General features: G+C 42.4%; 1 protein-coding gene and 1 pseudogene across 1 annotated transcript in view; one reads left to right on the top strand and one right to left on the bottom strand.

Moving 5' to 3' along the window:
* Positions 1-25,164, bottom strand: part of LOC148353441 (potassium voltage-gated channel subfamily KQT member 4-like) — a 132,390-nt gene that overhangs the window by 48,348 nt on the left and 58,878 nt on the right. Inside the window, exon 8 of the mRNA XM_088351990.1 lies at positions 3,474-3,562. Coding sequence (XP_088208116.1) covers positions 3,474-3,562 — 89 coding nt within the window. The remainder of the gene's footprint in view (positions 1-3,473; positions 3,563-25,164) is intronic.
* LOC148353442 (U2 spliceosomal RNA) lies at positions 18,245-18,382 on the top strand (annotated as a pseudogene).

Here is a 25,164-nt window from a genome sequence, read left to right as displayed (position 1 = left end):
ATTTTGGAATGGTTATCTATCTTGAATCCCAAAAGTTTAAGCTTTCCAATTATTCCAATTTTCAGTGACTGGTGACCAGGGTTGGGTAGGGTTACTTTAACTTGATTACTTTCAATTACTTTTGGATTACTCCAATACCAATTATGCTAATAATAGACAAGAGAAACTAAATATGAATAAAATGATGACTCACAACACGTGGTAAGCTTTCTCTCCTGGCTTTGATCTCTTTGATCTCCGGCAAAACTAACATAAAGTGCGACAGAAACAAAATGAAAATAAATCCAAACAGCTTGCCAACATCATTTTTGCTGTTCCATGTATTCCGTTACACCCTGAGCCTGCACAAAATTTAGTAATTTTATTCATATTTAGTTTCTTTTGTCTTTTATTAGCATATTTGGTATTGGAGTAATCCAAAAGTAATTGAAACTAATCCAGTTAAAGTAACCCTACCCAACCCTGCTGTTGACATTGTGAAGACACGACTTTGTTTACGTTAAGGGTTTTATTTGTCTCTTCCATCCGTTTAAGTTTGACACCCCTGTTATAAAGAGACCTGTGTTTTTTGTGTTGCGTTTGTATGCATGTACAAACCTGTACGTGGTCTCGCCCTGCTCTTTCCTTCAACAGTTAGTGCAACCACAGAGATAAGAGGGAGACAAAGGAGTAGAAAGGTCATTATTCCAGACTGAGGGTTATTAAATACAACATTCAAGCAAATGGGAGATGCGCTCAGGTAACTGGAAATGTGGATGCATGCAAGCTGTAGCCGTGCAATTTAGAATTGTAAGCTTGTAGGAGCGCACTGTGGAATATTTGCAACCAAATAGAGAAAATAACTTTTGGCTTTGTTTTTAACTAAACAAATAAGGCAAAAATAACCCAAATTGGCTGAAGGATTTACATCTTTTTATGTTGTTTTGCACAACAAAGCCTCTAACACTTCGGTTGTTTTACATAGGATAACCAAATATTTGGGAATATATTTTTCAAGGAAAAGAGACACAGTTTTAGTCAATCTTGTCTGTGAACAGATATTCCTGCATAATGCACAAAACTATTTTTTTCAAATAAAAATCTGGATACAATTGCTTTTCACTTTTTCTCAACTTTAACTTTGCAGTTGGATGCAACGGGAATCAAAATCGGGGCGCAGTGGTAAGAGCATCGAATCCCAACCACTGGACCTGGTATAGATAATATTAGAAAAGGCACTATATTATATCTCAGGGTTAACCAACTTGGTTCCCGCAGGCACCAGGGTGCCCTCTAAGGACAGCTGAGGTGCCTGCGGCCATGATCTGAAAATAGGTCACTGGCTCTGGGTCATTATGATTTTTTTTACTTCTTGTTTTTCTCTTTTTCTTTTATTATTTGGTTTTCCCCCCTCCAGCTTTTTGCTTCTTTATATCCATCCATCCATTATCTGCACCGCTTGTCCTCACTAAGGTTGTGGGGGGTGCCGGAGCCCATCCCAGCTAACTTCGGGCAGTGGGCAGGGGACACCCTAAACTGGTTGCCAGCCAGTCGCAGGGCACACAGAGACAGACAACCATTCACTCGCTCATACACACCTATGGACAATTTGGACTGGCCAATTTACCTGACATGAGCGTGTCATTGGGTGGGCACAAGGAAGAACTCGTTCGTATGTTATCTGGTGGTCCAGTGGTCAGATTTCAGCCTGACATCATCCTGCATTTAAGTAAAGTCTATTTAAATCATGGGTCTTAAACTCACTGCCTGGGGGGCAATCGTGGCCCCTGCAGGATGAATGTTTGAGACCCCTGCCCTAATTTGAAAGTTAAAAGAAAAGTGTGTATTGTTTTCCTACTAGAGGTCGCTGTATTATGTCGTGCCACCGGAAACAAGTGCTAAAAGCACAACAGAAGAAGACAACGTACGGAGACTCAAAGTGACAATAACGCACCTTATCACTTTTGAAAAGAAGAGAATTCAGAAAAGAAAAAAGAAATGAGATATTTTAAAAAAAAGAGAAGGGAAAAAAGGAAAAAAGAAAAAAGACAAAAAGACAAAAAAGTCCAAATTAAGAAAAACAGGAAAAGAAAAATGAAATAAAAATAAAAACTGTAAATAGAAAAAAGTCAATAAAGAAATAAGACAGAAATGTAACTAAAAAATCAAAGTAAAAATGTATTTTTTGTCAATAATTCCTTTCTTTTCTTTTTTCTATCGTTATCCCTTTTTTCTTTACTTACTCCTACTTTTATTTTTATGACAGCTTTGCTTTTTGACCTTTTTTTTATTTTTTCTACCCTAATTTTTATTCATTAAAAAAACTAGTTTTCCCTTCCATCTTTGTGAAAGGCTTGGTAAAAATTGGAAGAAAATGGCTGATTTTTGCTCACTTTCATTCTCTGTAGTTTGTAGTCTTCCTTTGACTCATTTTTGGTTGCATTGCTCTTACAGCGACACCTAGTGGGTAAATATAAAACTGTGTCCCTTTAAGAACAGCAGAATGTATTTATCAGCAGTGTTTTTGTGGAAAACCCCATTTCGCCCAACTTTACCCAGCAGCCCCCAACTCAATTCAGTTTTATTTAAATGCAGAGTTTGAGTATTTTTGCCATCACTGTGTGAATCAGATTCAGATTCAGATTCAGATTCAGATCTACTTTATTGTCGTTCTAGTACACGTGTATACAGAACGAAATGTCGATGCATCTGACCCCCACAGTTTCCTTGAATGTACAGATATAAATAATGTTGTATTGTATTTTGGCTACGTATAGTATTTTACCATAGTGCCGATAGTGCAAGAAGAGTAGCTAACCAGATGCGCAAAATGGGCAGTCAGGTTAACAAGTCAGGTACACAGTAACATTAACACTGTAACAATAACGCTGTAATTACAATAGTGCAGAGAGCAATGTGCAAGGAGTGGCAAGCTATAAAAAAAACTGCCAGTAGTGCAAAAGTCAGATTAGCAGCCGTTTAGATTTAAGTTAACTATATGTTAGATTGACCATTTAACAGTCTAATGGCCAGGGGGACTAGACTATTGCGGAGCCTGGTGGTCCTGCACCGCACACTGCAGTAAGGTTGCAAGATTAGTGTGTGCTACAAAGATGATAGAAGACAAACAGGAAGAAGTGGAGGCCATCTTTTGAGTCCACAAGTGGGGAGAGTTAAAGGATGGGTGGGGTCTACCTACTTGGCGGGGCTGCAGGAATGCAACAATTTTCAAATGAGGCTTCCAGGTTGCAACGGAAATCGAGTTCTCATCAGCAGCGTAACTACGCCAGACGCACAGGAGGGAATCAGTTATGATTGGCAGGTCCTATGTAAGAACGGGGAGGTGGTCATGAAGCAATAGTGAGAAGAACCAAGAAAAGAAGCGTATTAGGGTTCACATTAGATGCAGTGTTTAGTGTAGTGGTCGGAAACGGACGGTTGTGGTCATGTTGGTGCCTGTGGAAGGTTGGAACAAGGGAGGGGGGGATACATGCCTGAGGGGGGGCCGAGCGCTTTGGTAGTGGTGCCAGGTGGCGTGGAGGTAGGGACGGGCACCGTCAGTGGAGTACAGACGCCAAGCTGCCTGGTGGTTGGGAGGGGTGACATGTACGGTATACACATTTACACAAACACGTGATGTAAAGGTAGGAAAGGCAAAAGGGAGCAGGCAAAAAGGGAACGGCTGTGTGAGGAACCATTTACTTGTTTTCATCATCACACATCATTGCATATTAATTAACCCCTCAACATTCTTGTAAAATTCGCCTGAAATCCCAATCCAAGACGTGTCCAAGGCAAATTGAACAGTGTCCTTAAATCGTTTGGAGAATATGGATGGCTTTGGTCTCTTTTAAAAGATAAGATTTTTATTCCAAACTGAAATAATCACTGCAAGTGCTACTAACATTGAGTAATCTGAGTTGGAAGACACAGAGATAGAATATTTGTATTTCCTGCCTAAATTTTTTTTTTCAATCTAAGCTGAAAAACAGGTGAGACAATAGTTTTACCTGGTACATTTGATCATAATCTGAAAAACTAAACATTGTATTTTACACATTTTTCTACGGGGTAGGTTTAGGCGTTTCAAAAAGTGGCCATTTGAAGATGATCAGTTTCCAACATTAAATTGTTGCAAATTTGTATTTTACCTTGGCCAATTTTTTTATACATTTTGAAAGAGTTCTAGAGTTGTAAACTTCTCTTTCAGGAAGTCAAATCAATTTCTGTGCACACTTGCGAGTCATGGTGCGTAAAAATGAATCACGATTGGCATTGCGGACGTTTATTTTGGGCTCTGATTTGAATAAACCCCCGGAAAATGGCATAAAAACTATGGGAAATGTATTGGCAAACCAATGTGTCAATCCTTTGAATAATTAACATTGGCTGGAGATATTAGGAGCTATAAAGCGCACATTAAAAAAGAAAAGAGAAATTAACCAGAAATGTGAAATTCTATCAATCAGTCAATGATCTACTACTTATCCAAGGTTGGGGACGCAAGGTCCTGAGCCTCAGGGAATCCCAGACCTCCCTATCCCCAGCCACCATGTCCAGCTGGTCTGACAGAATCCTGAGGTGTACCCAGGCCTGCCTAGAGACTTAGGCCCAATCCCATTCCTCTCACTTGGCCCTGAGAACCCTCCAGTGAGGTCCCTCCATAGGGAAGTCCCCTCGGTGAGTGGAGTGCAAAGTGAAGATTGTCCCCTAAGAAACTGGACGGGACTTGCAATGTTCCACCCCAGTCCAGTAGATGGCTGTAATACGAATTGGCTGTAGACCTCAGTGACGTATTGGCCTACGTCACATGTAAACAACTTGAGTCTCAACCTGTGGTGTGGTAGTTGGAGGGTCCGTGCAACGTTAAAAAAGCCCGCTACAGCTGTGTTATTACCGATTGCCTGGAAGCTCATCACCTTTTCCGCATCTCCAATCAACAGAGGAGAAATGCGCGATATTGAAGACTGCTTCGGCGCTATGTAGCACTGATTCATCTTTACAAGGTACGTCCACTCATTAAAAAAAATGACCCGTTCGGTCAAATACAGTATGTGTTAACATACAACGCACGTTCACATAATAACCTATGTTTGTGTAGACATAAATGACAACCTATTTGTTAGTATCTTAATGCCATTTTATGACATATAGTAGGGGTCTTTAATGTGTGACACGGTGAAAAGTAAACAAACACAAGTACAGTCCACCTGACCCTTAAGCTGACAAGATCGTCAACAAACTTCCCTGTAGGACCCAAACACCTTAGTTCATAAGGAATTTAAAAAGAGTTGTCATTGGATATAAAAAAAGATAATTTCTACATTTTTTCATGATGCATACCTCACAGTAAAAGCTGTCCTTTTCTTTTGTATGCCCACATTTATGTCCAAATTGTTTATCTTATCTGTTGTGTTCCAGAGTGGCCATCCCATAAGCATGGACAGGTTGGACAGGATTGTTCCTATCCTGTGCTTATGGTTCGGTTCAGAACTCATTCAGGACTTAAGGTTAAGCAAAAAGGTACTGTGGGCCCTGCAGGAGCTGCTGAAGAGGGAACAGGACCATGGCTGGAGGTCATGATCTACGTGTACTGGCTGGCCCACGGTCTGTCCTACCGTGTGGTGTCACGGGTCTTCAATGTTCCCAGGTCCACCGTACAAAGAATTGTAATATGGAATGAATTGCCCAAAAGCCATGTTTCAGGCTCTGGAAGTCAGACCCATATTTGCCTCCTGTGCTTTTCTGCATTACTATTCAATAAACGTCTTTATTTTGAGTAACACCTTGGTGGTTTATTTCATAATGATGTGACACACTGTGTGTGAACTATGTGACTGTTGGACAGAAAACAACTACAAATCACTCTGGGTTAAATAATACTTTACTTTCAGAAAAACAAACTCACATTGGGCCGAAATACATAATAGTAAATAAATAATGTGTCACAAAATGTAACAAAATGTAACAAAAATATACCAATACTTCCATAAAACTGGAAAACACAAACTGGAACTTCATTGGCTCTCTCGATAAATTTGTGCAGCTTAAAGTAGCGATTTTGCAATGTTCATGTTTTAACGCGAAAATATGATTTTCTATTGCATTTACGTCTAACTAAGATTGTGTAGTGGGTTTTACATAATTCACCCACGGAACCATTGTTTAGTTAGCGAGTTCCTAGGGGGACTCTTATTTCGGCCGGCTCGAGCCACTCTCGTGTTTGTTTTGTTATTGCTAGTTTAAATGTCATTAAAGCAGATTTCGTTGGCACCTTTGTTTGACACTCCGCCTACGACTCCCCGACATTAGTCTCGTGGAAGTTTCCGAGGCCGTGCATAATACTGAGCATACCGACATGGCATACGCGCCCGTTCTCAAGCTCCCCGAGTTCTGGGAGTCATCGGCGTTAACATGGTTCGCACAAGCAGAGGCTCAATTCGCCCTGCGCGGAATCACTGATGATGACTCTCGCTATTACCACGTGGTGTCTGCTCTGGGGAGCTCAACTGCAGCCAGAGCGGTGAGCTTCATCACATCCCCTCCTGAACTGGATAAATAAAAGGGACTGAAGATATCTCCTCAGGATCTTTGAACTGTCGCGTTCTGAGCGTGCTCGACGCCTCCTTGATATTCGGGGCTTAGGAGACAGTAAGCCATCGGATCACATGGAAATGATGTTAAACTTGCTTGGCACCGAAGAGCCAAATTTTCTTTTCACTGAACTTTTTCTGCGTCACATGCCGCCGCATGTCCAGACGGCGCTTGCGAATACAACCATTACAGATCCGCGTGCACTGGCAGAGGAAGCGGACCGGTTTTTCCTGGCCACACATAGATACACACATGAGGTGCTGGCCCCTACACGCACCTACACACCATCAAGTGCGACGCCCCCAGCCAGCAAGGCACGCGCGGCCACTGACGGTCAGAATGTGTCAGGTCTGTGTTACTACCATGCACGTTTTGGGCCCAGGGCCAAGAAGTGCCGTCCCCCTTGCACCTCCAACGCGACGGGAAACTTCAAGGCCTGCACTCTGTAGCGGCCGTGAGTGCAGGCGCAAGAAACCGGCTACTGTTCATCCGGGACGCCATCTCCGGCCAAAAGTTCTTGTGTGACACCGGCGCCCAGAGGAGCGTCCTCCCTGCCACTGTGGACTATGTGGGGGGGGGGGGGGGGACACATGGACCTCCATTAACTTCTGCCAATGACACCCCCATCCGCACATACGGGACACGGACAGTGGACGTGTGTTTTGGGGGTCAGCAGTTTACATGGGACTTTGTCACTGCGGATATTGCTTTTCCTCTTCTTGGTGCAGATTTTCTGTGTGCCAATGGATTACTCGTCGATGTGAAAAATGGCCGCCTCGTTGACGCATTGAATTTCTCCTCTCTCGCGTGTGTCCGCGACAAAGGGATTTTTGAGGGTCTGTCCAGCTCTCTCTCGGACGGTAATATTTACCACCGGCTCCTCGCCGAGTTCCCCAGTCTGGCAAAGCCCACCTTCTCAGCCTCCACGACCAGACATGGGGTTGAGCACCACATTGAAACCAAGGGGCCCCCAGTTCATGCCAGGGCCCGACGACTCAATCCAGACAGATTGGCAGCTGCTAAATCCGAATTTGCTAACATGGAACGTCTCGGCATCATTGGCCGATCAGACAGCCCCTGGGCCTCTCCACTACACATGGTCCCGAAACCAGGCGGTGGCTGGCGCCCATGCGGGGACTATCGCCGCCTTAACGAGGCTACCACGCCCGACCGTTACCCAGTCCCGCACATTCAAGACTTCTCTGCACACCTGGCGGGCAAACTTCTCTTTTCCAAGGTGGACCTAGTGCGGGGATACCACCAACTGCCAGTGCATCCCTCAGATATACCGAAGACGGCCGTGATAACTCCATTTGGGTTGTTCGAATTTCTCAGAATGCCGTTCAGACTTAAAAATGCCGCTCAGTCCTTCCAAAGGCTGATGGATTCAGTGCACAGGGACATGCCTTTTGTGTTCGTCTACCTGGACGACGTCCTTGTTGCCAGCTCCTCAGAAGAGGAACACTTGGAGCACCTCAGAGACCTCTTCACCAAGCTCAGTCAGTATGGCCTGATTATAAATCCCGCGAAATGTGTTTTTGGCGTACCCTTCATCCACTTCCTTGGGCATCTCATCACCAAGGATGGGGCTTCCCCCCTACCGTCTAAGGTAGAGGCCGTCTCCACCTTTCCTCAGCCGCCAACAGCACAGGGCCTCAGGGAGTTTCTCGGCATGGTGACATTCTACCATAGGTTTATTTGCCGAGCCGCTGATGTCATGCGCCCACTCTACGAGGCCCTCAAGGGTAGGTCACCCAATCAAGCTGTTGAATGGACCGCTGAGAGGACCAAGGCATTCGAGGACACAAAAACCGCGCTGTGCCAGGCAACCATGCTGGCTCACCCAGCCCCCGGAGCCCCCGTCGCACTGACTACAGACGCATCAGACCTTGCAGTGGGTGCCGTGTTCGAGCAGTGGGTTGACAATGCTTGGCAGCCACTCGCCTTTTTTAGTCGCCAGCTGGTCCCCAGAGAACGTAAATACAGTGCATTCGACAGAGAACTACTTGCCATCTGGTTGGCGATTCGCCACTTCCGTTTCATCTTGGAGGGCGGTGAGTTCATCGTCTTTGTTGATCATAAGCCTCTTACGTTCTCCATGTCCAAGACGTCCGAACCGTGGTCCGCCTGCCAGCAGCGCCAGCTGTCATTCATATTGGAATACACGACTGACCTCAGGCACATTGCTGGGAAGTCCAACGTGGTTGCGGATTGCCTGTGCAGAGCAACCATCAGCGCTGTGCAATTGGGGCTTGATTATTCCAGTATGAGTGTGGACCAGGCTTCTGATAACAGCGTCCAAACACTCAAGAGCTCAGACACTGGTTTGCGGCTGGAGGAGGTTGCGGTTGGAGACTCAGGGGCCAAGCTTTGTTGTGACCTCTCCATGGCTTGGCCTAGGCCGCTTGTCCCTGCTGGCTGGCGTCGGGCTGTTTTTGAGGCAATACACGGCCTGTCTCATCCTGGCAGGAAAGCATCCATTAAGCTAGTGGCCCAGAAGTTTGTGTGGAAAGGGATGAGAAAGGACGTCCGGGACTGGGTCGACTCATGCGTGGCATGTCAACGCGCCAAAGTGCACCGTCACATCAAGGCCCCATTGGTACCATTCGCCATCCCCGAACGGAAGTTTGACCACGTTAACATTGACCTGGTGGGCCCACTGCCCCCTTCACACGGTTTCACTTACCTCCTGACGACGGTGGACAGGACGACCCGTTGGCCTGAAGCAGTTCCGCTGACTTCCACCTCAGCTGTCGATGTGGCCCAGGCGTTCATCGGCACATGGGTCGCCCGTTTTGGACCCCCTGCATATCTCTCATCTGACAGGGGCGCACAGTTCACCTCCGAAATGTGGAACACGGTTGCCGAGAGCCTGGGAGTCAAACTTCACCGCACCACTGCCTACCACCCCCAGGCTAACGGGTTGTGCGAGCGGTTCCACCGCTCGATGAAAGCGGCCCTGCGCGCCAGCCTGACCGATGGGGACTGGGTCGATAAGCTACCCTGGGTCATGCTGGGACTGAGGACCGCTCCCAAAGAGGACCTTCAGTGCTCTTAAGCTGAGTTGGTTTACGGTCAAGTGCTGCGGGTGCCAGGTGATTTCATCCCAGACCCAAGGACACCCTGGGCTGCATCCAGGGAGAAGTCCATCTTGCAGGGCACTGCGGGAGCGTTTGTGCCTATCCCCACATCGCGACACGGCAGGCCAGTTTCACGGGTTCCCTCCAACCTGCGCTCGGCTGGTTTTGTTTTCATTCGCCACGATGCCCACCGCGGACCATTGCGCCCTCCTTATGATTGACCGTTTAAGATCCTGCAGCATGGTGACAAGACCATGGTCGTGGACATTGGTGGTAGGCCAGAGACTGTCTCCATGGACAGGGTTAAGCCTGCCCACATGGATATGTCCAAGCCATTGGAACTGGCCCAAGCCCCACGGCGCGGCCGTCCTCCTGCGGCACGACCCTCTGGCCCCGTGGGTACCCACTCTGACCCTCCGCCCCCAGCAACTGTGGGCTCTCCAACTGAGTCCACAAGCTCTCACCCCCCTGCTGTTCCAGCTCCTTGTACCCGCAGTGGCCGGGTCAGCGTACCAACCAGGCACAGAGACTTTGACTATGGGTGAATTCTGGGGGGGCTTGTGTAGTGGGTTTTACATAATTCACCCACGGAACCATTGTTTAGTTAGCGAGTTCCTAGGGGGACTCTTATTTCGGCCGGCTCGAGCCACTCTCGTGTTTGTTTTGTTATTGCAAGTTTAAATGTCATTAAAGCAGCTTTCGTTGGCACCTTTGTTTGACACTCCGCCTACGACTCCCGTCTCTGCTCGCTACAATGTCTCAATATATTTTGTTGCAAATACATGCGTAGTTGTGGAAAAGTACTTACTTTTGTGCGGTTCCTTTCCAGCCATGTTTGTTGATATTGAGAATTCGCAAAACCTTCTGGGTAGTCAATTTGCTCCAAGTGAGAAGAATGGGACGCAGCCTTAGTCTCTCTAGCGTACCCTGAGTCTCCTGCCAGTGACACATGCTCGAACACCTCCCGAGGGAAGCGTCCAGGAGGCATGACCGAACCTATCATTATGTCTCTAAGGGAGAGCCGCCGCCCTGTGGATCAGGGCTCGGGAACTTTTTTGACCCAAAAAGTCATTCAAGCAGAAATATTTATTTATTTATTTATTTAAAGAGCCACACCATATTTTTTTCAGACAAAATTCAACCAAACCCGCTCTCCGGACAAAAGCTAATTCTTCAGCACATTTATTGCACAAAATCCAGAAAATAATAATAATGCCAGTGCCTGTGTCCCATATCAATCTAAATATACCACTTAAAACTCCACTCCCTACAGCAGTTACTTAAGAGTGTTGTGGCTCATTTTGCTGTCCATTTTCATCCTAAATAATGGTTTCAAAACAAGGTGCGAGCAAAGATCTTATTCAAATTTCACAAAATACTGTAAACGAGGATACCAACATATTTTACTTCAGTGCAGACGACGCTAAGCAAAAGAGAAAAGAGTGCGTACGTCCTATCCTGTGTAAAGCTCTGCCCATTCCTAAGTGGCTCTAGGTCACATGTGCCACGTCCGGCCCGCGGTGTAATCATATCGTGCCCGCAAGACCATTTTACCTTATTATTATTAATGCTACGTCAATATGAACAACGCCATCTCATCCCTGGACATCATATTCTGACGTTTTAGTCACTGTACCTATTCCTTCATATATGACATATACTATACTATTTAAGAGCCAGATGTGGCACTTTCTATGAGAACCTATGGCTCAGAGACAAATTTAATTGCATGCAAATTTTCTCCATCTCGTTCAAAACTTGAGCCATGGATCCTGTTCAGATACACGCAAAGCCAAAACCAAAGCTGAATTACAATGCAGTACTTTTTAGAATATATAGGGCACGTTTTCACTACAATTTACAGTCAAGGTGTTACACAAAAAAAAAAAAACTCAATTTGGCTGTACAACGCTAAAGAATCCTTTGTATAAAAGCTGACTATATAATCTGTGTTCAGTGTTCGGATACTTTTTGATGAATCCACAGGACAAATTGTTAATACCCTAAAACCCCGGAAGATAACTTAAAGTTGTTTGATTGGGTGAGTGGGAGGGATGGGTGGAGCTATGCAAAAAGTGCAAGCACTCCCTCCCATCTCTCGCCCCATTCCGTCTGCACCAAAGGTAACCACATCAGGCTCCCGGTTCTCAGAATGTTGTGACGTTTTTACAAAATAATTTGTGTAGCATTTTCATATTTCTACTTTTGACAGGAGCTATATTAAGGAGAGCAAAATCTTTTGGGATGTTTAAGTTTTTTTTTAATATATACATTGACATAGGAGCAAAGGAATTTGAATGTTATTTTAATGTTAAGTTGTTTAAGTTAAGTTCTAAGTTGTATAATTTAACAAGATATTTTTATTTACAGCAAAATAATAAATAAAGTATGAGTGATTTAAGGTTTAAATGTAATATTCTTGTCTGTTTTTATTCATATTTATGTTCCAAAAACATTCAGTTTAAGTGTGTTCAATAAATGTTTATCCTGGTTGGCCCGCGACCTTAAGTGTGTTTGACATCCCTGCTCTAGGTACTTTGCATGAGCTTCTAGGTAAAACATTTGTTTTGGGTTAAAGTTTGATTTCATCATTACAGTAAACCTAAATAGTTAAACGAACTTCCATATAAAATATTATTTAGCGATTTGCTGCCAAAATGGTCTGCTAGTTTAGCAAATGTGGGTGGTAAATTAATTATTCCGTCTAACAATTTTTTGACCAATTGAATTAAAGAGCCAAGTTTATTCTTTTCAAAATTTGTCTCGCCTTTTTTGGAGCACCACATACGCTTTATTTAGCAGAAAGTCAGGGGGGTGTATGTAACGGGTGTAATAATAACTTTTGTTTTATTTAAATTCCTGCTGAAATATGTGTGTAGTTTTTTGGTAAGTGTCCTGCAATGATGTGTCCAACAATGCCACCTGCTGGTATGGGGTGGGGTTTGGTTTTGGCTTCTGACATGTGACCGGGAGGCGGGGTTTGTTGGCAGTCTACAGAGAGAGCTGCTAATGGTAAGACACATCTTTTTGTGCTCCCCAAAAGAAGTTAATTTTAAACACTATAACCCCAGCTGACAAATCTCTCAACATGCACAGTAATGTGATTGATGTTGTCAAGCTGTTTGGATTTATTTTCGTTTTGTTTCTATTTTACTAAAATGTCAATTCCCCTTGTAGAGATCAAAGAGATCAAAGCCAGCAGAAAAGCTAATGTTGTGACTCATTTCATCTGCAGGTAAATTGTATCCGTTTTTATACTCATTATTGTTCTTATTTCTATTTTCTCATATATATTAAAAAGGATGATGTTGGTTAAAATTCAGACTAAAGGAAAATATGTTGAATTCATTGTAAACGTTAAAAATCCACTATACGATCTGTCTTGTTAAAAGTATCTTGTTAAAATGGATGAAAAAATGTATTGTGATATTCTAAAATGTATATCATGTTAATTGAAAAGAAAGCTCTTTGATATGCTTTGTTGGGCAGTCTACAGAGAGAGCTGCTAATGAGATCAAAGAGATCAAAGCCAGCAGAAAAGCTAATGTTGTGACTCATTTCATCTGCAGTAACTGCAATAAAAACCTCATCATCCAGTCCAGCGTGAATGTGGATCTTTGGTGGGACAAGTACACCGCGGTTACACTAAATGGAAGAAAAGTAAAATATTATGCCTTGCTGTTGTTCAAAGATGTTAAAGATGTGTCATGAAAATGCTTTACCTCAGAGAAAATAATAAAACAGCTGTTTATTCATTTTGGGAGTGAATGGAGTTGTGGAAAACTTGTTTGTTATCTATTAATGAAGTTTGACTGACCTATCTGACTGTTTTATTGACATTCCCTTTAGCGCGGCACCATCTAATGGTTGCATAACGTAACTACAGCTGTAGCGCCTTATGACGCGGTGCGCCTTATGTATGGAAAAAGTTTTAAAATATATCATTCATTGAAGGCGCGCCTTATAACACAGTGCGCCTTATAGTGCGGAAAATACGGTATATATATATATATATATATATATATATATATATATATATATATATATATATATATATATATATATATATATATATTAGGGTGGTCCTTAATAGGGGTCGAACATTTTTTTTTTTAAATATTGGGCTCTGACCCCCCGCATATGTTCTTATATCGATAAAAACACACTGTGTGCAATTTTGAACAATTTGGATAATATTTAGAGGTAGCTCAACGACTTTGAAATTTCCCAAAATGATAAAATTTTGGCAATTTTCGAGAAAAAACGGAAATCTTAACCCTATGTGTACGGCGTTTTAGAACATCCAATTTCAGTCCATTGCTTATAATTGTAACACAAGAAAAGTTACAAGTAACTTTGTACACTAGGTCTGATATAATGTGCGAAAAATCCTTATTTTTCATACCAAAATTTCAGAGGCCTTGAGCGACCTCTAAATATCCTTTGATTTTGATGAAACTTTGCCTAATTACGTTTTGTATATATTGGAACATATTCAAGGGGTCAGAGCATGAAATTTTAAAAGTCGAAAAATAAGGACCACCCTAATATATATATATATATATATTTATTTATTTTTCTTTTTTTTCTTTTTTGGGAGAGAGCCACATCGTATATATAAAGACAATATACCATAGAACCGATAAACCCGCTCTGCATACAAAAGCCAATTCTTCAATTCACTATGTGACGTTTGATTATTTGATAAAATCTATGAAATAATAATTATGCCAGAGCCTGTGTCCCATATTAACAAATACCTCTCTATCTTCTTTGACTCTTTCTTCTATCTACTTGCAATACTTAACCTGGTAACAACATAGTAAGTAATACAAATTATTATTTTAGAAATGTATATCAAAGTGAGTGCCCTTTGCACTAATAAGTAGCTTGTCGCCTAAAAACGGTTGAAGACCCCTGGTCTTATGCCTTCTCCAAGTCCACAAAACACAGGTAAACTGGATGGGCAAAATCCCATGCACCCTGAAGAGAGAAATTCAAAAGTGCGCCTTATAATCCGGTGCGCTTTATATCCCAGAAAGTACGTGGATTAAATAAAAGTGCATGGTTACAATCAAATAATACTGCATATACTGTAGTTACTGTTCTGCCTGTGAATTAGGGGACTTCAACAGATGAAGGCACCTGCTGATCTTTTGAGTTACATCTTAAAAGCATTGAACAAATAAAATACATGAATCTAAGACTCAGTTGTCAAACATGCGGCCCGCGGGGCAGATCAGGCTCAACAAAGTAACACGGCCTGCGAGTCAACACCCAAAAAAGCACAAGAGAAAAACCAGCTACTGTTTGAAATAATTCCACTTATTGTCAACAAAGCCACCTGCCCTCATAAAGTAACTGGAAGTATATATTTTTTCTGTCTCTCTCTTTCTGGGTCTCTCTCTTTATCATTTTTTCTGTTTCTATCTCTCTTTCTCCCTCTTCTTATTTCTTTTTCATTTCTCTATTGTTGTCTATTTATGTCTCTCCTTTTCCTTTTCTCTGACTCTCTATTGTTTTCTCTATCCCTCTTGTCTTCTTTATTACCTTTTCTCTCTTCTTTATTTCTCTTTTCTTTCTTGTTCTCTATTTCTGTGTTTCTATTTTATTTTTCTCTTTCTGACTCTATTGTTTTATTCATTTATCCCTCTCTTTCTCTTCTTTATTTCTGTCTCTTTGCCTCTCTATTACTTCCTATATATCACTGTTTCTCTTATATATTTTTTTCTTCTCTCTCTTTTGTTCTCACCCCCTCTCTGTTTCACTCACTTTCTCCTGTTTGGTCTTTCTTTTTTTTTTCTTGTTCTCTTCCACTCTTTAAACTAATAGTCTGGTTCTCGTAAGAATTATGTGGCCCCCAAGGTAAAATGAGATTGATACCCTTGTCTTTGGGGGACTTCAATAGATGAAAGCACTTGCAGATCTATATCTTAAACACATTCAACAAATGTAATACATTTATCTAAGATGTTACAGCCACATATTTGTTCACCACTCACTTGCCCATTGTATAATAACACCAATCAAACAATAAATAGAACTAAACACCTTTTTGTATTGATGCAGTAATTCAATTATATTGTTTAAATGCAGAATTAATAAGATTTTGGGAGAATCTCTTGCAATGCTACACATATCAACAGCACAGAGCTGCATAGGGAGTGATTCCATACACAAGCCATATTAGAGGATAAAAACAATCAAAATGTTCAATAATTTGCGACAGGAATATTGTATTTTTCGATATATTTTAGAGTAAGGCATTGGAAGTGGTGTCAAAACTTGACTACACGGTTGTATACAAACCCATGCACCAACTCCTTTGTACTTAGCGAGTTCCCTATGTACACAAATACTTACCTAGCGAGCTTTCTACGTCCGTACATACGTACCTAGCTAGCAAGCCACCTACCGACCGACCAACATAGCTAGCTACGTACCGACCGACCAACATAGCTAGCTAGCTATGTACCTACCTACCTACCTGCGTACCCGCCTACCGACCTACCTACTTGCCTAGTTAGGTACCTATGTACTTATCTACCTACTTATAAACCTACCGAGCGGGCTAGCTACCTGCGTACCTCCCGAGCGGGCTAGCTACCTGCGTACCTCCCGAGCATCCCGCCTAGCGAGTGAGCTACCTAGGTTGGTCGATAGGTACTGTACATATCTGGCTAGCTATACATAAAGTCAAACCTCTACTTACGAACGTCTCTACATACGAATTTTTCAGATTACGAGCAAACAGAGCGAGAAAAAAATTACCTTACGGTACAAATTTTTTTTCAGGATACGAACAGACCAGTACTGCGCGTGCTGCTTTTCGGCACTTCGCAGTACGGTATCTGACAACCCGATTCGTATGCGTGAGCGCTGACATGCTCTTGTGTCTACCGCTTATTCTTTGTGCCCACTTCCTCTGCCCGCTCTATAAACAGTACTGTACTCTACAATATGCTAGCGATACGAAACATTAATGATGGACCCCAAGAACGACATTTGTAAAAGTGAGCAGCAAGGAGAAAAGAAACGGAAAAGAGTTTCTCTAGACATTGTAACCAAGCAGGAAATAACGATATGAAAAGGGATGCGTATTGTCGCCAAAATATATGGCCGTAAATCAGCTGCGGTCGCCACGATTATTAAACAGAAGGAAGCGCTAAAATATACGGCTCCATCCAAAGACATCTTGGTCATTACGAAGAAAAGATCGCCTGTGAACGATGAGATGGAGAGGTTGTTACTTCTGTGGATTAAGGGAAAAGAAATTACAGGATGCAAAAAAAACACTGCTGAGGACCAGTTAAAAAGTAAGAGAATATTTTTGTTATGTCCTTTATTCTTTTACAATGTGTGCCTTTTTTGTGTGGTATTGTAACTTTTTTTGTAACTTCTTTCATGTTCTGATGCTTTTTTATGATTTATTAAAAAAAAATCATACTTTTGCATTTCTCGGAACGGATTAGCGAATTTACATTGAAAACGGGTGTCTACTTACAAATTTTTATGTTACAAATCTACTCCCGGAACAAATTAAATTCATAACTAGAGGTATGACTGTACCTACCACCCACCTAGCTAGCTGCCTACGTACCAACCTACCAAGCTAGTTACCCACAAAAGCACCTACATACATACAATCTATGATCTATGAGTACTTTTAGAAATACATGTTCATATGATGCTTCATGTATATTGGTTCATTATTCGAATCGAGCGAGTGCAGCTTTTCACTACTGTGAGGCGCTTATTAATACAAAATGTCCCTTTATGACTCAATTAACTGATTATTTTTGACTGGCCCACCACCTTCCCCCTGATGGTCCCAATCGGGGTTGGAAGTGTGTCCAATCCCCACACACCTGTCCCTTTTAATCCAGAGACCCAAGGATTAAAGCAAAAACAATATTCTAAAGAACTGTTTGGGAGACAAAGGAGCTGGCTCTTTTTAGTGAGCTGAGCTGAAAGGGCCGGCCCTCTAAATAGATCCTGATTTTCCATCACTGCTTGCACCAGATTTAGCCCTATTTCTGCCTGCCTGACAAGTCAGTAAGAGTGACACACTTTGAAAAGGGGCTTTATTTTCCACACCATTCCAGTTTTGCTAGTTTTTGTTTCTGGTTTCTTGTTTAAACATTACGTTACTTTGGTCCTAGCATTTCTGGCTCGATCCTTGTTTCTGGTTTTGATCTTGTTGTGTTTGGTGTTGTTTGAACATTTTGTGGTTTTGTGACCCCTTGTTATATTTGTTAACTTTGTTTCTGGTTTTGTTATTGAATACCATTCTAATTTGGAACACCCCTGCCTCGGTATCTGCTTCCCCCATACTTGGGTTCACCCTCAAAACTGATTAGCTGACTAACAAACTTAGTGACAAAATGACTGACTGACTTGTTGTATAGTTGGTAGGAATTTTGTAAATTTATAATGCACTTACTACAAATATTTATCATACCTTTCATACCAGTCCTTTTAGTTTAGTAAGGTACTTCCTTACTTCAAAGAGTCTTATCTTCTTGCGATCCACTCAACTCACTCAACCATTTGCCTGTGGTGTAAAGCTACATTCTCGAGTTACGGCTGTGATTTTTGGACTGTGTGCTTCAAAGAAGGACATTTAGTTCCAATCGATTTTTGCAATCGGGAGATGGAATAAGAGCTTGCTATGTCCACTCCACGCATCGGCCCGGTATTGCAGTACCTCCGGGAACGGTGCATTCGCACTGATCGCTGCTTGGCTCTGCGGCTAGGACGTTGACTCAGCCTCTTGGCTAAGAGCAAGTGTCTCGGCCCCTTGGCTTTGTAGCGTATTATGATTTGATAACGGATAATGGATAATTGAAAAAGAATATAGAACAATAAACCTTACAAAATCCCTCATCTAAGCGACGTTCTTCTGCATACAATGGATTGTCACTTTGTTCCTTCTCCAAACTTATTTCCACCAACAAATATGTAACTGAGTTGTGTAAGTTTTGGTCGGATGAGAATCAGGCCTTGAACCGATTGAATCTCTCCTTGAGCTTAAATTAATATATTTTGTCTTGTGTGTTTTATTCACAGTAATAAGGTGGTAGACCAAACAAAAGTCAAACCAAATGACCCACAAACAGACTCACTCAAAGACAATTGACCAATTCATGGATGAACAGATCAACTAACAGACTGCTCGATTGTGAATTATCCATGCCTTTCTTTCACGAATGGTTCTATGGAGCGACCACATTGTTTGTGACATGTTTAGAAAGGCCTTGTAAAAACAACAACAGAGAAAAAAAAGCGGGCCCCACTAGCAGTCTAAATTTACAATGCCACTCAACTGGATAGAACATCAACCCATTCAATGCAGGAGGCAATCATTTTCCTTTCCAACCATCAGCTCAAAGACAATATAGCAATGAGACAAAGGATGCAAATGTGTGCCGTCATTACTATTTCATTAACCCCATTACATCTACTCCTGAAGGCTGCTTTCACCTGTAAAGGTAGATGTCAAGTTACTGGAGGAGGACAAAAGACAAGGAATAGGAAGAAGAGGAAAAATTGAATGGTATGCGATGGATCACTTGTTACCTTTACATGCAGGGAATAGTCGAAATGCTCGGCATTCGCGCTGTTTATACGCGGAGAAAGGCGTTTGACTGTCACACGCATAACACGCTAATTTCACGTAATAACACCGCGATACAGGCGCAGAACATGCTATTACCATGCTCCACCCACGATTACCCGCTGAAATTTCCCGTCCTACCCATGTGTAAGCACGCCCTGGCCGCGGCCAGAGCACGTCGTTCCGCGTCATTTCCGCGTCATTTCCTCGTGTTGACCACGTGTGCGGCACGCGGTTTAACACGTGCTCAAACTTTTGAGCAGCTGAACGCGGCCAACCACGTGAAAATTTCCGACCGCGAGTAAAGCACTGCTCTATCTCGTCTATATGGCGGTCTTAAAACGTCCAACAGCGCCCAACAGCATCTGCTTCACGGCCAGAAGTTTCTGGCCGTGGTTCAGCCTTGACACGCTCGTGAAAGGCTGAGTACCCGCGCTCTGAAGAATTGAGCAGCGCTAAACAGATTCGCGCTGCCACCCGCGCGCGAATTTCCGTCCTCGTGTTAAGCACCGCTGTAACTCGTCTGAATGGCGATCTCAATGCGTCCAATAGCGTCCGCCTCAAAGGCAGAAATTTCTGACCGTGATTCAGCCGCAAATGTCTGTGTGACCGGCCCCTAACCAATGTGTCAATCATCATTTGAGTCGTTCACTATTGACTGAAGTTATTCGGAGCCTCGGATTGGCTAGAGCGCCAAAACAAACCCTACAATTGGCCGAAAAAGATGTATCAATCATCCGTTGAATCGATCGCTATTGGCTGAAGTTATTCAGAGCCTCGGATTGGCTAGAGGGCCAAAACAAACCCTGCAATTGGCCGAAAAAGATGTGTCAATCATCCATTGAATCGATCGCTACTGGCTGAAGTTATTCAGAGCCTCGGATTGGCTAGAGGGCCAAAACAAACCCTGCAATTGGCCGAGTTTAGCAATGGCGTAACAAGCTTAGCAAGCTTGCTAAAGTACACCATAAAGAAACATGTTTTATTAGTCTGTATTTGCAAATAATTTACTCTCCTGGATTTACTTCACTCACGGTTGTAAGAAGACCATGATTGCGTATCATTATTGAACGTGAGAACTTAGGTGAGCTATGCGGCTTTATATTTTCCCGGTATCTTGTTTTAGAACGAATTTGATGTTGCTGTGATGAGTTGAGTGAATTAAACTCAATTCCAAGTGTTTATTGTCATATGCACAGTAAAGTTGCGAGCAAAAAAGAAAATAGAAACTTAGAAATGTTTGGCATTTCTTGAATCCCAAGACTTTAACCTTCCGAATGATATTTGAAATGATGCATTTGAGTGACATCGTACGGACACCGCATCCGCACGTGTCTACGACACGTATTTGCTTCTTTGCAAGCTTTGGGAATGTTAAGGGGGTAATCAGTTTGACTGAATCATCTGACTGTTTTGTCGACGTTCCCATTGTAGCGCCTTATAATCCGGTGCGCCTTATCTATGGAAGATATAGTACCAAAAACTATTTTTGGGGGGTGCGCCCTATAACCCGGTGCGCCCTATAGTGCGGAAAATACGGTATGTATATACATGTTTGTATATATATATATATATATATATATATATATCATCTCATCTCATTAGCTGCACCGCTTTATCCACAGTAGGGTCGTGGGGGTGCTGGAGCCCATCCCAACAATCATCGGGCAGTGGGCAGGGGACAACCTGAACTGGTTGGCAGAAAATCGCAGGGCACACAGGGACAGACAACTCGCTTGCTCATTCACACCTAGGGACAATTTGGACCGGCTAATCCAAACTCCGCACAGTAAGTCCGGTAGCTGGATTTGAACCCACACAGGAGGTTCCCAAGACCTTAGAACTGTGCCGCACACGCGCTAACCACTGCGCCGCCGTGCTGCCCCTTATATATATATATATATATATATATATATATATATATATATATATATATATATATATGTGAGTATGTATGTATATACATGTATGTATGTATGTACATGTACGTGAGCGAGAGCAGTTTAAAAGGAAAATGTTAGGTGCCGCGGAAACCACTGCTAGCGTGGGTTGTAGCGAACCTGCTAGTCCGGTTAGCATTAGCCCAAACGGCATGCTAATCGCGGTGAGACAATTCAGACACATAATAAATTCAGCCCCCAAGCTAGTCCAACTCCACCCCGGTCTACTGGCTCCCGCACCCTAGTTATAGGTGACTCCATCACCCGTACATAAAGCTTAGCACCCCAGCCACGGTTATGTGTATTTCTGGGGCCAGAGCACCCGACATTTAGGCTAATTTGAGGGAGCTGACATGCAAATCTAGACACCAGGACAGGGCTAGCAACACTGATATAGTCATTCACGTCGGCTCTAATGATACTAAAATGAGGCAATCTGAGATTATAAAGAAAAATATTGCTAGGACCTGTAATCTCGCCAGCAAGATGAGTCGGCATCGAGTAATTGTCTGGCCACTTGCCTGCAAGAGGCAATGATGAGAGGTTTAGCAGACTAGTCTCGCTAAACCGGTGGCTGGCAAGTTTTTGTAGTCAGCAGGGATTTAGGTATTTGGATAACTGGCCTGCTGAGGAGAGACGGCCTTCATCCTAACTGGGAAGGTGCTCTCACGCTTACTAAAAATATAGATTACTGTTAGCCTTCCATGACAGGGTACACTAGTGCAGGCCAGGTCACAGGTGATTAGTGAACCTGTAACCACGGGTGTTGAGTCTGTAATGCTAGAGCTAACTAGTGCTATGCTAGAATTATGCAATTCACATAGATTTTGTAGTTTAGAGTGTTCCATTGCCTGCACCACACACCCTGATCTGTACTCTTCTATAGCATCTTCTTCTGTGCTTCTTACGTCTGATTCTCCCTTGTTAGGTGAGGAGGGAGAAGATATAACATTATTTTCTACCACTAGTCATTCTGCTACTCCACCCGTCAACAATATTCCTGTGGTATGAAATTCGGGCAGCATCTGCCATCACTTATACTGTATGTATCTGGCAGTATAATCCTGTGGAGGTTACCACTAAGGTTGCCATTAAGGTTCAAAACTCTGGAAAGGGTTCAGCTCAGTCCACAGTGCTGAAGCTTGGCCTTCTGAATATTAGATCACTAGCCTCCAAAGCTTTACTTGTCAATGACCTTATTATTGAACACAATCTTAACCTTATTGGCCTTTGTGAGACCTGGTTAAAACCAAATGAGTTTGTAGTGTTAAATGAGGCTTCTCCCCCTAACTTTGTGAGTTCGCACTTGGCACGACCATGCAAACAAGGTGGAGGCGTTAATCTTATATCGGAAGGTAAGTTGAAATTTACTCCTGGTACCCCTACTGTTTTTAAAATGTTTGAAGTACTTGTTATGAGATCCTTAATGTCAACACCAATTCATATAGTTGTTGTGTACCGCCCACCTGGACCATACTCAAATTTTTTGGATGAATTTTCGGAACCGTTTACAGACTTAGTAACTTATGCGGACAATGTTGTAATTATTGGTGATTTTCAATGTTCATAAAAACTCCCCATCAAATTCACTTGCAATTGTTTTTAAGTTACTGATTGATACATTTGGTTTCAATCAAATAGTTGATGTGCCCACTCATAAAGATGGAAACACTCTAGATCTTGTTCTGACCCGTGGCATAGAAGCCCAAAAATGTTACAGTGTTACCGTATCCTAATGCCATCTCTAATCACTATCTTGTTAAGTGTGAGGTGCTGTTTAATGTTTACTGTGATAAGGAACATTTAGGCTTTAGCAGTCGCAATATCCGCCCTACAACGGCATTAGCTTTAAAAGGACTATTACCTATGGTAACTGCAGCTTTCCCTTCGTACACTGGGTCTGTTGACTCGCTTACAAACAACTTTAATACTGCTTCGGTTAATGTTCTTGGTTCTGTGGCGCACCTTAAGGCATACATTTTGACCTCAGAAGCATACACCTTGGTTTACTGAAGAAACCAGCTCACTCAAACAAGGTTGCAGAAAACTTGAACAAAAATGGCGTACTACAAATCTGGAGGTCTTCCGACAGGCCTGGTGTGACAGCTTGCTGAAATATAAAGTAGCTCTTGCCTCAGCTAAAGCATCGTTTTTCTCTAAGATTATTGTTAAACATAAGAATAATCCGAAATTTTTGTTTGACACAATGGCGAAACTTACCAGACAACAACTTAACCCAAATAGTTCTACTTATTCTGCTAATGACATTATGGAATTTTTTAATGAAAAGATTCAACTAATCAGGAATGAAATTATAAAAGAACGCTCTGTAACCTCCTCCTATCTCAAAGATGTGGAGGTGTTAGGTAAGGACCGTGTCGGCGGTTGTTCAGAAACATTCTCCAGTTTAAATGATTTGTCCCTTGATAGTCTAACACAGATGGTCAGTAGGGTCAAACAAACTACTTGCCTGCTTGATCCGTTTCCAGCTTCACTGGTGAAGGATCTGTTTGGGATCTTAGGACCATCAGTTTTAAATATTATTAATATATCGCTATCCTCAGGTATTGTTCCTGTAGCCTTCAAGTCTGCCGTCATTAAACCCAGGCTTAAGCGACCTCCTTCACCCAGAAAGCCTAGGTAATTATGAGCCAGTGTCAAATATGCCATTCTTTTGCAAAATTACTTGAAAAGGTCGCTGCACAGCAGCTAAATAACTTGATTACTGTAATGTATTGCTTTCTGGTCTCCCGATGTCTAGCATCAAAAGTTTGCAGCTGGTTCAGAATGCAGCAGCTAGACTTTTGACTAAGACCAAAAAGTTTGAGCATATTACTCCTGTATTGGCCAACTTGCACTGGCTCCCAGTCCACTTAAGATGTGACTTTAAGGTTTTCTTATTAACATATAAATGTTTGCATGGACTTGCACCCTCTTATCTCTCTGATTTGATTTCCCCCTATGTTCCTGCACGGAGTCTGTGCTCGGAAAATGCCGGTCTACTGGTGACTCTGAGAGCCAAGAAGTCTGCAAGCTTGAGAGCGTTCTCCATCCGGGCCCCGGTGCTATGGAATGCCCTGCCTCTGGAGATAAGATCTGCAACCTCAATTGAAGTTTTTAAATCAAGGCTTAAGACACACTTCTATTCCAAAGCTTATGATTGATGCCCACCTCATATTCTGTATTGTCCTGTCTTTTTCCGTCTGCCTGCCTAGTGGTGATACGAAGGAGACGGACGATTGGAGATGAGTCAGCAGACCAGCGTTTGACCTGAAGCATGTGAAGGCCTGCATGGCAGAGATGGGAAGCTGCGTCGTGGCCGTCATAGACTGTCTAGACTAGTTTACAGGCTGGGGGTGCTTCTGTCATGCACTTTCCGGACAAATTTTCAACATGTTACCTAGTGTTTAGATAGATAGAAAGATAGATACTTTATTCATCCCCGAGTTACATATATATATATATATATATATATATATATATATATATATATATATATATATATATATATGAACATGTGTATATATACTGGACTGTCTCAGAAAATTAGAATATTGTGATAAAGTTCTTTATTTTCTGTAATGCAATTAAAAAAACAAAAATGTCATACATTCTGGATTCATTACACATCAACTGAACTATTTCAAGCCTTTTATTATTTGAATATTGCTGATTTTGGCTTACAGCTGAAAAAACTCAAAAATCCTATCTCAAAATATTAGAATACTTCCTCAGACCAAGTAAAAAAAAAAATTTTATAACAGCAAAACTAAATCAAACATTTGAAAATGTCCATTGATGCACTAAGTACTTGGTTGGGAATCCTTTTGCACGGATTACTGCATCAATCCGGCGTGGCATGGAGGCAATCAGCCTGTGGCATTGCTGAGGTGTTATTGATGCCCAGGATGCTTCGATAGCGGCCTTCAGCTCATTTGCATTTGTAGGTCTGGTG

This window comes from Urocampus carinirostris, chromosome 13 (assembly GCF_059441175.1).
Source record: "Urocampus carinirostris isolate Australia breed hairy pipefish chromosome 13, RoL_Ucar_1.0, whole genome shotgun sequence".
In the NCBI taxonomy this organism is placed as follows: domain Eukaryota; kingdom Metazoa; phylum Chordata; class Actinopteri; order Syngnathiformes; family Syngnathidae; genus Urocampus; species Urocampus carinirostris.
Note: the sequence above shows the minus strand (reverse complement) of the source record. Positions and strands in the feature narration are given on the sequence as shown.